Source organism: Psammomys obesus, unplaced genomic scaffold (assembly GCF_907164565.1).
Source record: "Psammomys obesus unplaced genomic scaffold, mPsaObe1.curated_primary_1811, whole genome shotgun sequence".
In the NCBI taxonomy this organism is placed as follows: Eukaryota; Metazoa; Chordata; class Mammalia; order Rodentia; family Muridae; genus Psammomys; species Psammomys obesus.
The window spans coordinates 4,880,481-4,897,526 of record NW_026596109.1 but is presented as its reverse complement, the minus strand read 5'-3'; the positions used below and the strand labels follow the sequence as shown (position 1 = coordinate 4,897,526).

Here is a 17,046-nt window from a genome sequence, read left to right as displayed (position 1 = left end):
AGGAGAAGAGATTTACTGTAGCCTGGGCCACAGGAGAGTTGTCACAGCTATCAGGAAAGAAAGAGATTCTAATATCTGAGCCAAACCACTGCAGTAACTCTCTGCAGGAACATTCAATATTGAACAAATATCAGTGTCAATTCTTAATGTTACTTTCAAGTAAAAAGGTCAAAATGAACAACAGTTTCAAAATTGCATTACCATGTAAACAAAATTACATAGTAACTGGAATCACATACTAAGTGTATATAAGCTCTTACACCAATTTTGATATAGATCAGGTAACTGTTTTTAAACATGCATTAATTTCCTTCCTCATGGGAACTGAAATTGATTTGACATTTATATAATAAATACAACATTGCCTAGCTCATGTAGTTTATTACTAAATCAGTCTTAAGCTTGAAATCTGCTTATGAAATTATTTACTTGGGATAGAAGTAACTCTTTAGGAGAATGGAAGCTTTGGCATTTCCGCTTGACTATCCATCATTATGGAAAACACTCATCCTCTGCCATCCATAGGTCAAATACTCTTTTACATTTCGTGTGCTTGAAGTGTGAGGAGAAAAGCCATGTTTACTGGATCCAATAAATAGTATGCTTAAAGCAATACTAATTATCATTTCGTAATCTTATCCTGATACAAATGACAAATGTGAAGCCCAAAGGGTTCGAGACTTTGCCAGAATTGCAATGACATGATTGTAATTGAACTGAGGAAACAATAAAGGCACCTGGTGATGCCAATACTCCAGATACTCAGCTCTGAGCAACTATACCTCCCAACGCATTAAAACAGAAGATCTGGGGTCATCTGTGAGATAAACAATTACAGGGTTATGAACAAAGAACAGACAAACACAACTTCAGACTAAAGTAAAAGGCAGGAATTAGAAATACCTTCCAAAGCAAGGTGACATTTCTCTCCTTTTTAGTAACATCGCCATCCATTAGTCTCCAAACTTCAGGTCCTCTCAGGGGAGCTGCGGAATGACAAGGAGCCCAAGTTGGATACATGTCCTTGGAATGAATGTTTTCAGCCACATTCGCAGCACCCACTTCTGTACTTCCAAGAAACATTAACAAACGTTCACAGACCTTTCACATCCATGACGCGCGTGTAGGCTGGCCTGCTCCAGTTGCTCCAGTACCCCAGTCCATCCGACCGCCTGCAGCGCACCTGTGCCACATAGACCGCACAGAGGTCCAGCACCGGCAGGCTGGCTGACTTGGATTTTACATCGAATACCTCGTGTATCTGCAAAGGAAGTCACACTGTCAACGCATGCGCCTCCCATGGGTCCTGAAGTGCACTTCTTTTAAAAACCTCACACTGTTCCACGCTTAAGACGGAGTGATGTTCTGTTTTCCCACGTCAGCAACACTTCAGTGAAGTTTGGCCAGCCAAAGGAGCGCTGCCTCCCACATCTGTTCCTTCCCTTGTCAATTAGATGTCCTTGCAAAGTCAGTCCCAAACACACTCTTACCCTACTGCTAATCCTTGTCCTCTGATGGTCTCTCTACCACAAAGACAGAATTCTAACATGGTGGTCAGATAGGGCCTCTCTAGAGAATGGAACGGATAAGACTCACAGACTCCACAGCTGAGGTCAATGATGTATTCAGGGTTTCTTGTATTTCCAGTCTTAGCAAGCTGCTGCTACCAAACTGACATAAAATTTCCCATGTGCACACTCAACACTATGATTTTTATTTTTAATCTGTCCCATGCAGACATACACTGAAAGATATAAGAAGACCTTAGAAGAAATGTGGGTCCCTGGAAAAATGAGTATGGGGGGAGGGATGAAACATCAGTGAAGGCCTTCTGCAAACCTTTAATGTCATAAACTGTATCTCTACCCTAGAAAGGTACAATGAGTCGATTTAACCTCGTAATCTCTTTTTCACAGAACACTTCATTGAGAAAAATGTCCTGTCAAGAAGCCTTTGGGAAATGTTGGGATTAAGACTTTTTAATTTAATTTAATCCTTACAAGGATTAAACTATGGCACTCTAAGTAATGAAAGTAACTACACAGTACAGGAGAGTATACTCTTTGTATGTATATTTCAATAAAAATGGGATGCAGTCAAAGTCTGAAACACTATGAGAGGCTGTTGCATGTTTAACTCTCAGCAGCTGTGATCATCTGCATGACGCATGCACGAGGTTGGCCATGGAGGAAAGAGGGGCTCCACAAGGCCCCCACTTCTCCCTGAGGACTTTACTGCTTCTGGGGGAAGGTGAGACATTTTCTTTAGTGGTATAGCCACTGATGAGCTGCCCATGCTCCTGTGAAAAACATCCTTACCAAAGATGTAGATGGGCAACTGGCTAGGAAGAGGGAGGGAATCAATGGTAGCGTAGATAAGAGTAGGTAAGAGGGGGCATATATGATAAAAAGATACCATAATGAAACCCAGTATTAAGTATTATTAGTATATGTTCAGAAAACACTTAAATAGCAGGGGTTTACAAGTTCAAAGCCAGCTTTGGCTACCGAGTGATTTTGAAGCTAGCCTGGGCTATACAGAGATACTCCAATTTAAAAACACACACACACACACACAGAGAGAGAGAGAGAGAGAGGAGATGGATATTAAAGGAGAAGAAAACAGTTTAAAGTAAAAAGTACCTTCCATTGTATTTCTTTTCCGTTTAAGCCATATCGAATCTGGAACTGAAGGTTATTCTCTGGAAAGACTGGCTTTTCCCAAGATATTTTCAGTAATCCAATGTTTACAGTAATTTCTGCTTTCACACTAGATGGAGGTAACGGTTTTACTAGAAAAGTTAAAAGAAATAATATTATATAACAGTAACCATCTTTCTACATCATATTTACAAAGCAACATTGTTTTTAACGTCTTGTGCCCACTGTGGTGAGCGCTTCATTGAATGGCGCCATGGGTTCAGCTGCCTTAGCAACATGCTAAAATGGTTAAGTACTACACTTTCACACTAGCAGGCAAGAAAGTTTTCTCCTGGGGGCACACCCTCCTCGCTCAGATCCCATCAGTTCCCCCTCAGCAGCTACCATGAGCCAGCATCAGGTAGAGCCTGAGGTCTCAAGGATGATGGCCAGGATGCTCCTCTTATTTGATTACTTTGATGGGTACCTCTGACACAACTCTCCAAAGAGAGATGGACCTTGAATGGTGTATGAAGTACACAACTGTAGTGGCTGCCAGGGACACAACCCATAACTTTAGAGCCATGTACAGACATTGCATAGGGGGAGTCGGGAAAGGCCTCTGTAGACACTCCTCAACTTGTGGATTCCGTAAGCTCTGCAGGTCAGGACACTGTTGAGTCATAGGGAACAAAGAAGAGCTGGCTCACACCTGAGTGCTCGCCATCAGGCTCTTCTTCCAAGTCTCACTTCTAAAAACAACTACCGTGTAAAGAGTGTGCTCTCTTGTTTGGGCAGTGCATTTTAATCACGTAAGACATCAATGCTAATAGTTTAGAACAACCAGGACGAAATACCTCAATTTGCCACTAGTGCGGAGTTTCTCACGATCATTAAACTCCTCACAGCTCATGAACGAGTTCATCGCCAAGCCAATAGAAAGATAAAGTGTTTATCTCTGGAAGAGGCCATTTCTTTTCAAGAAAGGAAGTGTCAGTGTTTGGGACAGCGGAAGAGCTAATGCTTTGCTTGTGCTTCGGTGGATAGATTCCATGACTGCCAAGCAGCAGCATACACACTGATCACAGTGAGGCATATTTGGAGGGTGGAGCATGAAGAGCAATGCGCAGTTGAGGGGTGATACAGAATGCTTGAAATTTACACCCCACGTTGCTATGTCCCTAAGGCAAGACAAAGCCTGATTTGAGCTCTTTGATTTAGACACCCAATGTTATGTAGATAGCATGTTGTTGACTCCATTTTGTGTGTGACTGTTTATAATGCTGGAAAACTGAGTAACACAAATGTACCAATTGCAATTAAAAAAAAAAACACAGGGGAATTGTGTAAAGAAAATGATAATCAATTGATTGGGCATCTCTATCAAAAAACAGATCTAATAGTTAAAATAAGTTCATCTTATATTTAACAAAATATGGATCCTACTTCAAATGTGTACTGATTCATTGAAAATATATGAAAAACATAGTGTTTTGGCACAATTTTCTAACAAAATAATGGACAGCAACAAAATGGTCAGCAGTGGGCCATTTCTCAAACATTCTGCAGTGACATTGGGAGAACACATCAAATGTCTCAAAGGTTCTTTGAATCCTCTGATCTCAATATACTTTTTGAAAATTTGTGAATGGCATTCTAGCCCTCATTTTTTGTTAATTTTCTTCACTTCTTTTAAATATTTCAAATGTCTCTCTTACCCAGCCTAGCAAATAAAGCTTTGTAATATGACTACTCAGTTTATAAAGCCTTCAGATTATACAAACAAAACTTTCAGATAAAATAGCAAATGCTTTCAGAACTACACTGGAGGGATATTTTATACTTTATAAAAGCCACATAAAATTGTACTCACACGCAAACTCATGAGTGCTTTATGGAAGTGTCCGATTGCTATGACTCTATTATATATTTATAAACAAACCTACTACAAATAATATAAAAATAAACTCTAAATGGTAATTAAAAACTCAAAACTAGAAAGCGTCTAAGGCCAACCATTTTCTCAAACTCCTCTGTAAACAGAAACAATGGTTTGTTTGTTTGTTTTTCCTTCGAAATCTAGTGTGAAAACGACATCCAAATCTAAGGAAAACATACGACGCGGTCCAACCTACCTACAGAGTCAGGAAGGACACACGTGGGCGGAGACTCAAGTGAACCTAGGGAATGATTGATCCTGATCCACATTGTATAGCCAGACAATAGAAAGATTGGCTGGAAAACACATTCATAAAAGCCATCCCTCTGCAAGGTGCAGTTTTTGGGTTCGGACGTAGGCTGAAGAGATGGACTATCCGAACAATACAGGCTGCTCCTTAAAAGATATTTAAAAAAAAAATAGCCAGTTAATACGCAGTATTGATAAGAGGGCAAAGACGTTTTAGAGTGCTGATGTGTTGTTCAAAAGAGATCACTTCTACCATCTAGATAGCGATGTAGGAAGGCACTCTCGTGCTCCCCGCTCTATCTGGATCTTAAAGTCTTTCCACAGACTCTGTCTAAAAAGCACTGCGCGGGCGGGCAATGAGGGGTGAAGGAAGCGAGAAGAGCGGGCAAGAGTAAAGTTAGGGATGGAGCAGCAGGACTGCCGGGGTGGATGTGCTAGGCCAGCGGTTCTCAACCTTCCTAACGCTGCTAGGAAGGTTCGTACAGCTCCTCACGTTGTGGGGAGGCCCAGCTACACAGTTATTGTTGTCGCTACTTCATAACTTCGACTTCGAACCATAACATAAATATTTCGGGAAACAGAAATTTGTCGAAGGGGTCGAGACCCACAGGTTGAGAACCCCTAGTGCCAGTGGCCTGTGTCAATGACGCAATTGTTGAAATAAGGATCGATGGAAAGTAGGACTAGGGGTGGGGAGTCCTGAGGCGGAAAAGAAAGCAGACTCTTCTTGTTTTAAACAGTGGATTAAATTCCAACAGAAATCAGGAATGTAACTGATGGGAAAATTTGGCTTGACGGCCAGTGCCCTAATCCTTTCTAGTCCAAACTGATGTAATGAAAATAACACCAAGTCCTGACCCATACATGAATGGCAGTAAAACATATTACTTTGTTTTCTCAGAAACGAAAACATTCTTTACACATTAGGAGTCTTTATCCATCTACTTTCTAATAGCACACAATGCATTTCTTCACCTTCTGTCACTATTTACTCTGAAAATGGTATTTAAGTGACTAAAACTTTGACTACTCTCTACAGGGATGAGAATGAGAAGTGGGGGGGAGAGAAAAACACTAAAATCTTTTCTTATTTACCACCTTTGTAATATTTTCTCCTCGATATTACCAAAGTATGTGCGTGTGTGTGTGCATGTGTGTGCATGTGTTCAGATAACTAACGATGATTGAGCAATGAAATGACTAAGGAATGTGTGTCAGAGGGTAGCAGAACAGCAGTGCAAAGATACCACGGCGAAAGTCTAACTTGGAAAGATCAGCATCATTGCCGCCATGACAGCAGTAGCCATTTATTGACTAATCCAATGGAAGGTCTCCTAGAAGGAGTCCCATTCCTTAATTATTACAATGAAACGAAATGTCACCAATTTCCCCTAGAAACCATGTAAATCCTACCATTCCTTCCATTTTACAGGCAAGGAAATTAACACTCGGGAGGGTCAAAACCCATCTCATCTTTGTAGTTGGTTACATGGTGACCCTGTGGCTATTCGGATGGTAAATGAGCTGTGGGGTTTTGTGCAGATATATGTTTGCATGTGAAAACACATGGAAAGACATATATAATTAAAATTGCCTATCAGAGACTTCCAGTTGATTTGAAACTCTTCAGAGCACATAGGATAAAGGCAACATTTTTGCCCCCACTTAAGAAAATACAGAAATTGTCAGTTTTCTTCCAATACTGCAGAGGAGTTGCCTCCGAACATGAGGCACAGAGCTCAGATCATGGGATCTGAGACAAGGGATATATCGTCCAGGTTAAAATTCTTAGACTTTAAGAATAAATGGGTGCCTTGAACAAACTGAAATTCTCCAATACAAATTTAAACACCAGTGCACAGAGTATAGGAGCAGTAAGCACAATGGACAATTGTCGTGTAGGATGGGTATGCCTCTTGCCCACCAGCGAGACACCGCGTAGGACACCCATGTCCAGACAAGGGGACTACCACATGGAGATGTCTCAAGTTGTTTTCAAACAAAGAGAGGTAAAAATAAGTACACACAGCTTTCTAACTTAATTCGCTTCATTCTAAAAAAAAAACAAAAAACCAGTCACACCTTGTAGCATCTTGTTCCTCTGTCTCTTTTTTCTAAAATACTGATCTTTAGCTGAATGACGTTGATTTTTTTTTAAAATAGTGCACAGCTGACTTTACCCCATTCTCTGAGTCAAAATATACTGCGTACGAAATAACTCCCTTGCCTCCTTTGCATGTCATCCAAGAGTCAAAAGGCAATTCCAGGGTAATTGGTTGGCAGACATGATAATATGAATTTAAAACAAACCACGTTTTTGTGTTTTTTTTTCTAGCCTTGGGTGTGCATGTTTTCAAAGATTACAAGTTACATAATTGCTCACAATTTTTCTATCAAATTGTATTCAAACTTCTGCTTAGGGAGTCTATCGTAATATCTTAACAGAAAATGTAATTGTGCCATGCCTGGGGCGGGGGGGGGGGGGGGGAGGAAACAAAGACGCAAACATCACACATACCTGTGATACCTCAACTCCACAGTGCTTCCCACAAGTGATTGGATTGTGCTGGCTGACCATCTGCAAGTCATTTTAGTTAAGTACCCATCAGTTTCACATGATAGATTGATATTGACATCTATTTAAAACACATTAAAATATTAATATAAAGCAAAAACACCAAAAATCATGAAAAAAAACCAAACATTTTCCTTACATCTTTAATAGGACTCTAACAGCATCCATGACAACAAGCGACCTCATGGAACAGGTTGGTCAAGGCCTTGGGATTCTTACCAATCACGTATAATTCGGCATAGCGGTGATGGCACTCTTGCTCATTGCAGCAGTATACTGCGTCATACGTGAACTTCCCGCGAGGTCTGGTGGCTTTCAAGTTGGAAAACGTCACTCTGCTAATGTGGTCACTCACAATGCTGTACTGTTTCTCAGGGATTTTCTCAGCCAGATTCATCCACCAGACTATCTGCTTTGAGGAGATAATCTGGCTGTCCTTTCTGTAGATGCAGTGAAAGGAAGCATTCGACCCAACGCTTGTCAGAATTTTGGGTGGGAAGTACATGACGTCTGTAACGAGGAGAGAGAAGTGGGTGTCCAGGTGGAAACAGAAAGCGTCATGGGAGGAAAGAGGTTCCTGTACCGCAGGAAAGAGGTTCCCACATTCCCAGCAACTCTGCCAAAACCAAGTAAGTGCACTGAGGATCTGGCTGATGCCCTGGAGAGCCTCGGGAACTCCTGTTCTCAGGGGGACAGCATGCCAAGCTTCTTTAGCATGAGCGCATTCATCACAACTATGTTTTATCCATGGTCATTTTCCAAGTCACAGGCAAAATTAACTAAATGAAGTATCACGTGGCTTGTGCCATAACGTATTTTCCACTGGGCCGTTAAAACTGAATGTGCATGAATGTTAAACAAAAAGGGGTGAGATGGCTCAACAGATAAAGGTGCTTGTCACCAGGACTGATGATGACCTGAGTTCAGTCCCTCAGACCGACATGATGGGCTGAGAGAACTGACTCCCACAAGTTGTCCTGTGACCTCAACCATGGGCACCCGTGGCACGTGGGTGCATGCGGAATAATTGTAACTTTGAAGTTTCAAGAGAGTCAGCGAAACAGCGTGTGTCCTTAGCACAGGTCACTGGGATCCAAAATCCTGAAGAAAAGGGGGTTTTGCTATCGTTTTCTTCGTGGTTATGAAAGTTTCTGATAACCACGTGAAGAAATGGGTAGAAGGTTTGCTCTGTGATACGATGTTGAAATTGAAAGTACGGCAATGGTTTTATACCTACTGTCCACAGCGGACACCCGCGCTAACTCAGTCCATGGTAAACAGACACGGGATAGCACTGAGCGCCATTTTATGGGCAAAAGCGGGGAGACTAGATGATGGGCATGACTGAGCGTGACCCCAGCCTTCGAGTGAGTGGACCTCACTGCTGGCCCGTGCCTGTCCCATGAGCCTGAGATGGGAATCTCCACTCATGCTCCACAGCTCCATTGCCGCACTGGCTCAAGCCTCAGGGTTATGCTTGCTTTCTCTCATGATGCATACTAACATTCTTGAGCAAACTGGTCAACACTCGCTCAGGTCCCTCTCACAATCTCACTTTTTGCCAAGCAATTGGCGTCAATCTTCCCATCTCTTTAAGTTTTAATACCTAGTCTGTGATATCATAAGCTAAAACAGTGTCTGAACGTTAAGAATTCAGGTGCTGTAACAAGCACTTCGTTGTGTTATTTCACACTAATCAGATCTTACAGACCCTGATCTTACAGACAAGGAAACTGAGGCACAGAAAGGTTAAGAACCTCTCCAAAGAAATCACAGTGATGATCCTTGTACAAACTGCTAGACTTCAGAACCAATGCTTCCAAGACACAGATGGCTTTCCAACTAATTAGCACTTCTTAAATACAAAATCATCAATAAGGATAACGGAGGCTGGTGAATGAAATGGATGAACTATGCTCAGTATTTGACATTGCTATTTTTGTGTAACCACAGGGGAGACTGAACAAGCAGAACCAAAGGACAGCTGAGTGTCTTCCTGAATTCACAACTGAGCTGTGGCAGAGTTAGAAACCACACAAGATTCTTGGGGCTCTGAGAAACACTGCATCTCACCTCTCCAAGAAACTTGGGAATAAACCGCAGTTTCTCTGGTGTTAAAAATAGCTTTGAAAGTAGGCAGAGAGGAGACGTGGCTGGATGCCAGACACGTAGGTCTATGAGTCACTGCAGCCAGATCAAAAGCCCTGGAGACCTCTCACACCTGAAAAAGACTGCTGACTTGCATGGGCCAGGGGTGGGAGTCTAGGTCAAATGTAGGACAGTTTTACTGAGCACCCAAGAGTGTCCGTTGCATCCACAGCATTCTCTGCAGTAACACGTGCTGGGGTGGATTTCCAGGCACAGCTAAGCCGGGCATTCTGAGCTGATGCCAACAGGTTGTTAAAGCAGTTACGAATGTCAAAGTAGCCGATTCCAAGAAAAGACCAAGACCCACCCACCACATGAAAAGCTTCTACCAGGCTTGCATTATTGGCAGGAAAACCTTTTGTAGGGATAAAGTCCATTTTTTACTGTTGACACCAGGTACTGTGGAACAGCAAACAAGTCTGCAAGGAACAGTAGCAAGACATTGCAGTATACTGACTACGGGGTGAGAGTAGTCATCCTGCAAAAAGGCTGGACTGTCACTGACATCCTCCAGGCTTTTGACATGAGGACAAATTTGATCCTCTGTAGTTCTGGTGAATCCAGAGAGCAAACCAAAGAATGCAAAGTAGCTAGAGTATGGGAAGAAAGAGGGTTAAAAAAAAATTGGGGGGTCTGTAAATTTTGTCAAAAAATTTTGTCACTATATGGGAAAAACACGGTATCCACCCTCTAAAGCATTGCTCCAGTGGCATTTGGTGGCACTAAAAAAGGTCCTGTGGCCAGGAAGAGAACTGGTTTTCCTAATACCCTGGCTGGATTACCTGGCCCTGTGCAAGGAGCTGGAGTCCATCCCACCAGGTAATGATTGTGTAAGGAAAAAAAAGCAGCCACCCTAGCAGCAGCTGCTGCCGTTGCTACTGCCAGCATTGCTGGAGCCGGAGGACTCACCAGGACAGGGCAGTCCATTCCCACCTGCAGCCCGCCTCTGAGAACTGGGGCTCCTCCACTTGGTTTAAGACCACTCTTGGGTCCACCAACTGGCCTGTCCCTGCTCAAGGAACGTTGCTATATATGCCTCCCTTCATAAATAAATTCCCTCCACCAGAAATCAGAGGTCGACCCTCTCCAGGGATGCACGCACAAAGACCCTAGAATGTTGCTGATAAAGATGATTTTTTTTTCTCTCCCCTCTAAGGCATCTCGTGAAATTGTATAGCCTGTGAGCTCTTTTGTCCAATCTTTTTGTATTAATTATAGTTAATAAAAAAATATGCAGAGCAATTAAAACAAAACAAAACAAAAAACAACCAAGCCAGGCATGGTGGTGCACACCTTTAATCCCTAGCACTCAGAGAGGCAGAGGCAGGTGGAGCTGTGTGAGTTCGAGGCCAGCCTGGTCTGCAGAGTGAGCCCAGGACAGCCAGGGCTACACAGAGAAACCCCGTCTCAAAAACAAACAACTCTGAAAGTATGAAGGAAGACTTTACTCTGGAAACTCCAAAAGCAGGCTGGCAGATGGCCCAGTAGGTAAAGTGCTGGCTGCACAAGCCTGAGAAACCTGAGTTGAGGAGCATAAAACGCAGAGCACTGTAATCGGAGCCTGTGATCTTGGCACTGGAAAGCAGAGACAGGAGGATCCTAGGGGTTGGCCCAGACCTCTAGTGCAGCTCAGTCAGCAAGCTCCAGGACCAGGACGAGACCCTATCTTTAAAAATAAGGTAAAGAATGACAGACAAAGTCAACCTGGCCTCTGCAAGCACGCACGTGTGTGTGCAAGCACACACTCTCACATACACACAGGCACCTCTAAAAGTAAGCATTTAATATCTTATGTATATGTCAAATGAGTGCACTTGAATACTAAGTGTAAACTGAAGAATTAACAGCATAAATGGTTTACTCTGGGTTCCTTAAGGTAGAGATTTCAAATTAACTGTGTCTTTTTGAAGTGTTTCACTAGATGGCCAAGAGAGGCCTCAGACTCATCCTCCTCTTGCTTCATGCTCCAGAATACTAGAATGCACAGACCTGGGTCATCATGCCCAGCTTGAATATTTCTTCCTTTCATATTAAAACAATCAATAAAAGAGTGTTTTGGGAGCAGATATAGTTTTCATTAACAAATTAACCTGTTCGAGATTTAAGTAAAATGTAGCTGGGCACAGGCACACAAGTCTTTAATCCTAGTACTCAAGAGGCTTGGGGCAGGAAGAATGTCAGTCCAAGGTCAGCCTTGGCTGTATTCCTTTGGAGACCTTGTCTCAAAAAAGTATTTTAAATACAATTTTAATATTATTTTCCCCTCTTGATCGGGGGAAATAAAATTTGAAGATGCTCTCGATACACCAATGGCAAGGAAGGTCTGGGAAAATATTTCCACAGCTAGTTTTGCAAGGCCTACCTTGTGTGGTAAAGACCTGAGGTGAACTCCAGTCACTCCAGATTCCTGAGCCATCCAGTCTCTTGCTCCTCACCTGGACCTCATAGGAAGATCCAGGAAGCACGTTGTTTACCAACAGGGATGCCGCTGAGACAATTTCAGCAGCCTGTTAAATGAGATGTTAAAACATCAGAACATCAAGTTGATGTGGGATGTTTGCCAAAACTAATAACAAGTAAAACTCAGCAAATGTCAAAGAGTTATAATCTTACAGGTGACCTGGCTGGTGATAGAATTAGAACAGAAATAAATGGCCAAACGAAAAACAAATGCCATGCATCTGTCAATGGCATTTTAAAGCACCTGTAGATCAATTGAAAACTGTGACAATTGATAAATATTAACTGAAAACTAATTTGTGTAAGGTCTTTAGGATTTTTGAGAAATGATCCTAAAGTTACTAGGAATCTTGTAGTTTTTTTTGCCATCTGTCACATATCTGGTTGACACAGTGTGCAGAGGTGTAGAGAGGATTGTTACAAGTCCCTCAGGAAAGCCGCGCAGAAGAGGGACAGCAGTGATGCGAAAGTCCTGACCCCCACCGTGAGCTACGGGGCATGCGTCAATGCACTTTATAAACCAGAGGGGAAGACATCTGATGCCAAACCCTACAGAAAACAAGCTCTAGCTAAGGATGCCCATGCAGCAATTCAGTTTTCTACTAATGCGCTTCAATTGAACTCCCTGCTTTCTTCAAGACTGTGAGGGGAAGAGATGGGTCATAGGTTAGATCTCATGAAAAGTGTAGGTATGCATGGAACACTCTCAGGACCTTCGCATTTATAGCCCTGTGATCTCCAACTTATTAATGAGAAAGTATCTCGGAAAGCCATAACTCCCAGCACCAAGGGCTCCCAAACTTCTCTCTGTAAAAATAAGGCCTTAGAAAAGTGACACAATTCTCAACAGGCCTTTTTAAAATTAATTAATTAATTAGAATTTTTATTTATTACAACTTATTCACTTTGTATCCCAGCTGTAGCCCCCTCCCTTGTCCCTTCCCAATCCCACCCTCACTCCCGCATCTCCTCCCATGCCCCTCCTCCAGTCCATTTATAGGGGAGGTCCTTCTCCCCTTCCATCTGAACCTAGTCTATCAGGTCTCATCAAGACTGGTTGCACTATCCTCCTCAGTGGCCTGGTACAGCTGCACTCCCCCAAGGGGAGATGATCAAAGAGCAGGCCAATCAGTTTATGTCAGAATCGGTCCTTGTTCCCATTACTAGGGAACCCACTTGTACACTGAGCTGCCATCGGCTAGATCTGTGCAGGGGTTCTAGGTTATCTCCATCCATGGTCTTTGTTTGGAGTATCAGTCTCAGAAAAGACCCCTGGGCCCAGATTTTTTGGTTCTGTTGCTCTCCTTGTGGAGTTCCTGTCCCCTCCAGGTCTTTCTATCTCCCCCTTCTTCCATAAGATTTCCTGCATTCTGCCCAAAGTTTGGCTATGAGTCTCAGCATCTGCTTTAATACCTTCTGGGTAGAGTCTTTCAGGTGCCTACCACAGAAGGCCTCTGAAAAGGTTGGTTTTTATATCATTCCTGCTGATGAAAACGGTTATAATTTTAAGTTAAAAGGACAGGCATGTTTAACTTTCATGAGTAATTTCTAAGAGACTCAGGAATTTTTAATCACTTCTAATTTTTTTTTAACCAAAATACACTTACCTCTCTTTTAATTGTTGAATTCTCTGAATATTTCACTTGATATTGAAGTGGAAACGGTGCCACTGTTGGGCTGTTCCAAGAAATCTTTAAATTACCATCGTCTGTGATTTCCATACGTAAACCTACTGGTGGATCAGGCTTCACTTAAGGAGGGAAAAAAAGACTTTTAAATCAGGCAATTTTCAGGGCAATCATATCCAAGTAAAATGAAGTTGAAATGAATTGCCAGCACAGCTTGCCTTTCAAATACTGAAAAAGTTACCTCATTCTTGTGCTAATTACAGAGCTAAAGCAAAGATGCATGATGGGTCCTTCCTCTTGGACCACACTCATCACAGCAATTTTGTTTCTTTTCCCTTAGGTGGGAAAGACTGTAAGCCAGTAAATGAGATGGTTTTGATGAACGTGATTTCCTTTTCTAAAATGTCTGCCTAACTTTACCTTGCCTAGTAATTTTCAGACTTACTGGGTGTCTGGCTAGGCCCTAGTGCTTTTGCTGGTCATGAGGACGACAGCAAAACACTATTCAGAAAAAGCACAGAGCTGGGCAAAAATCAGCACATTGATTCATGCAAAATAACAACCCAGACACACTCGTTTGACTCAGAACATTAACATCAATAAATGCACCATTAGAAGGACCTGCCTGTCAGCCAGGCGTGGTGGTGCACACCATTAATCCCAGCACTAAGGGAGGCAGAGGCAGGCAGATCACTGTGAGTTTGAGACCAACCTGGTTTACCAAGTGAGTCCAGGACAGCTAAGGCTACACAGAGAAATCCTGTCTTAACAAACAAACAAAGTGTTGGGGAGACTTGCCTGCCACTTAGACCCAAACACCCATCAGCATCTCCTCACCAATCACGAAGTGTGCACATATTCTGCCTCTCAGCACAGCCTCCCACACCCTCATGAGGATCTTAGCAATAAGAGAATGAGGCACTCCACCCATGGGAGACTGCCTTGTGCTTGGGCTATGCAGTGTATAGCTTGACTGTTTATTGGTTTGTTGTTATCTCTACTCACTACCACAAGCCCTGCTGTGTAAGTGGGGGCCCTGTGCTGTTCACGGTGTTTCCAGCCCCGACAATAGTCCCTGCATGACTTCTAAGATATATTTATTGGAAGAACACACACTTTTAATAATTTTCAGAAAATTATCTGAGGTGTAAACAGATTGAGAATCAGATAATAGACATCCCTTTACTACATCCAAGGACTTAAAGAAGCCATAGCTGCTTCAAAAGACCATTTCAGGGCTCATGTTAGAGACATTTACTACTGTGAACACACTGGAGAAGCCGCCAGTTATACCCTAGAACTGTATTTCCCATGCTTTTTACTATTGATCAAAGCGATGTCGGCCAGCAAAAATCTTTAGCCTACAGAGAACCATTAAAGCCCTTTCTGTGATGGATGTTTTAGGGCCACTGTCATTGTGAAGTGTACTTACCAACAAGCATGGGCTGCACTGACATTAGAGGTGACTGAAAACTCACACCAGCAGATGTGATTTCCAAATACATCAGAATAGAGTAGTTGAGTTTGGCTCTTGGTACCGGCACATGGCATTTACACTCCTGGACATTGCAGTTACACTGGACAGTCTGAAAACTGTCTTTCAGTGGGGCCAGAGACAAATAATCTACGACTTCAGGCCTGTATTTAAATATAAGAGCAAAATATGAGGATAGGTGTGGAAGTACTGGACAGGTTTTGAAACTGGGACATCAAATCCAGCTTAAAGATGGGCTATATCGGAAAACACAAAGAGGAGAATTAGAGCAGATCAATTGTCACGGGTGCAGACAGGAACTGACAAGAAAGCCCTGAGATACCACCCACAGTGAAAATATCCTTTAAAACAATTGTGAAATAAAAGCTCTTTCTTCTCAGACATACCTAAACTTAAAGAATCATCTTCAGATATGCATTATAAAAATGCTAAAGGAAGATCTTGGACGCAAGAAGATAAAAGGAGATTGAAATCTGGTGTCACACAGAGGAAGGAAGTTTAACGTTGAGGATAATTATTTATAGGCTAATTAAGGCAAACACGGCAACCATGTATGTACAGGGCATGGCATAGACCGCACTAAACTATGGAAGGTAAGTACCAAGCTGGGGAGGGAGCTAGAAATGTGCAACTGAAGTGATAGATGAAGTGATACAGAGTCACTTAGACTCTGAGACATGTCATCATTCAGAAGCCACTCAAGTAAAAAGTCATGCAGATAGAGCTAACAGGCAAAAAGCTGATTAAATGAAATCACGAAAATAACCTAAAACAGTGGGAAAATGTAACTATGGGGTGGTGTACTTGGGAGGCAGAGGCAGGCGAACCTCTGAGTTTGAGGCCAGCCTGGTCTACAGAGCTAGTCCCAGGACAGCCAAGGATACACAAAGAAATCCTGTTTTGAGGGGAAAAAAAATGAGAAAAGAGGCAAGAGGCTTAAGAATAGAGTTAACAGCATTAAATACAAATAGTCTAAATGTCCCATTTAGAAAGAAGTCGGTAGCGAACTGGGCAGAAAATAAGACCCAATTATAAACCTCTCATAAAAAAATCAATTTTAACACTAAAACTCAAATTTAGTAAAGGACATGGTTAGAAAAAGATATGCTATTTCAAGATAAATAAAAATAAAGGTGAATGGCTATTTAATATCAATTAGAGTTGAATTCAGCACAATAATTATTTTCCAAGGTAAAGAAGGTAATTCATAACAAAGAAAAATTGCGGATGAGGTCACTAAAAGTATATAATGTGTATGTACCTAATAAACGGTAGAAATAGGCAAATTCATAATTACTGCTGAAAAGTCCAACCCTTCTCTAATGATTAATGTAACAAGTACACAAAATGACTCAGGGTTAAGAACTGGACAACACTGTCAAACCACTTGACCCATGTAATGAGATTGGTTCTCCACATCCTCGCCATAGAAGTTCACCTTGCAGCAAGCCAGCAAGCAGCATTGCCAATGTGTGCAAAACAAGCCATCTGTCCCGTAGAAGGACAGTGTTTGCCAAGAGCAGCAGAATTTCTGACAGGAGACAGTAGACCTAAATATGTAACTATCTATTTAACTCTGAGGAGGAGGTCAGGGGCCGAGGAGATGGCTCGGTGGGTGAGCTGCTTGCTACAGTTGTGAGGACCTTATGCTGAACTCAAAGAACCCACATAATTTCTGAATGCAATTGCAAGCATCTGTAAAGCTGGTTCTCTTACTAAAAAACTGAAACAGGAGAATCCACAGAAGCTCTCAGGCTAACTAACCTGATTTCTTAGCAACAAATAAGAGACCCTGCCTCAAAGCAAGGTATGATGTGAGGACTGACACTCTAGGTTGTAATCTGAGCTACACACACACACACACACACACACACACACACGTTGCTACCATCTATTTCATTCTTATGTATACG

At 42.3% G+C, this 17,046-nt stretch overlaps 1 protein-coding gene across 3 annotated transcripts in view; it reads right to left on the bottom strand.

The window, feature by feature from the left end:
* Window positions 1-17,046, bottom strand: part of Lepr (leptin receptor) — a 76,371-nt gene that overhangs the window by 24,785 nt on the left and 34,540 nt on the right. For all 3 annotated transcript variants that reach the window (XM_055628975.1, XM_055628976.1, XM_055628977.1), the window contains exons 6-14: window positions 15,071-15,276; window positions 13,618-13,760; window positions 11,913-12,057; window positions 7,622-7,912; window positions 7,346-7,463; window positions 4,775-4,974; window positions 2,643-2,791; window positions 1,102-1,261; window positions 904-986 (exon numbers count right to left, since the gene is read on the bottom strand). In XM_055628975.1, the coding sequence (XP_055484950.1) occupies window positions 904-986; window positions 1,102-1,261; window positions 2,643-2,791; window positions 4,775-4,974; window positions 7,346-7,463; window positions 7,622-7,912; window positions 11,913-12,057; window positions 13,618-13,760; window positions 15,071-15,276 (1,495 nt within the window). The remainder of the gene's footprint in view (window positions 1-903; window positions 987-1,101; window positions 1,262-2,642; window positions 2,792-4,774; window positions 4,975-7,345; window positions 7,464-7,621; window positions 7,913-11,912; window positions 12,058-13,617; window positions 13,761-15,070; window positions 15,277-17,046) is intronic.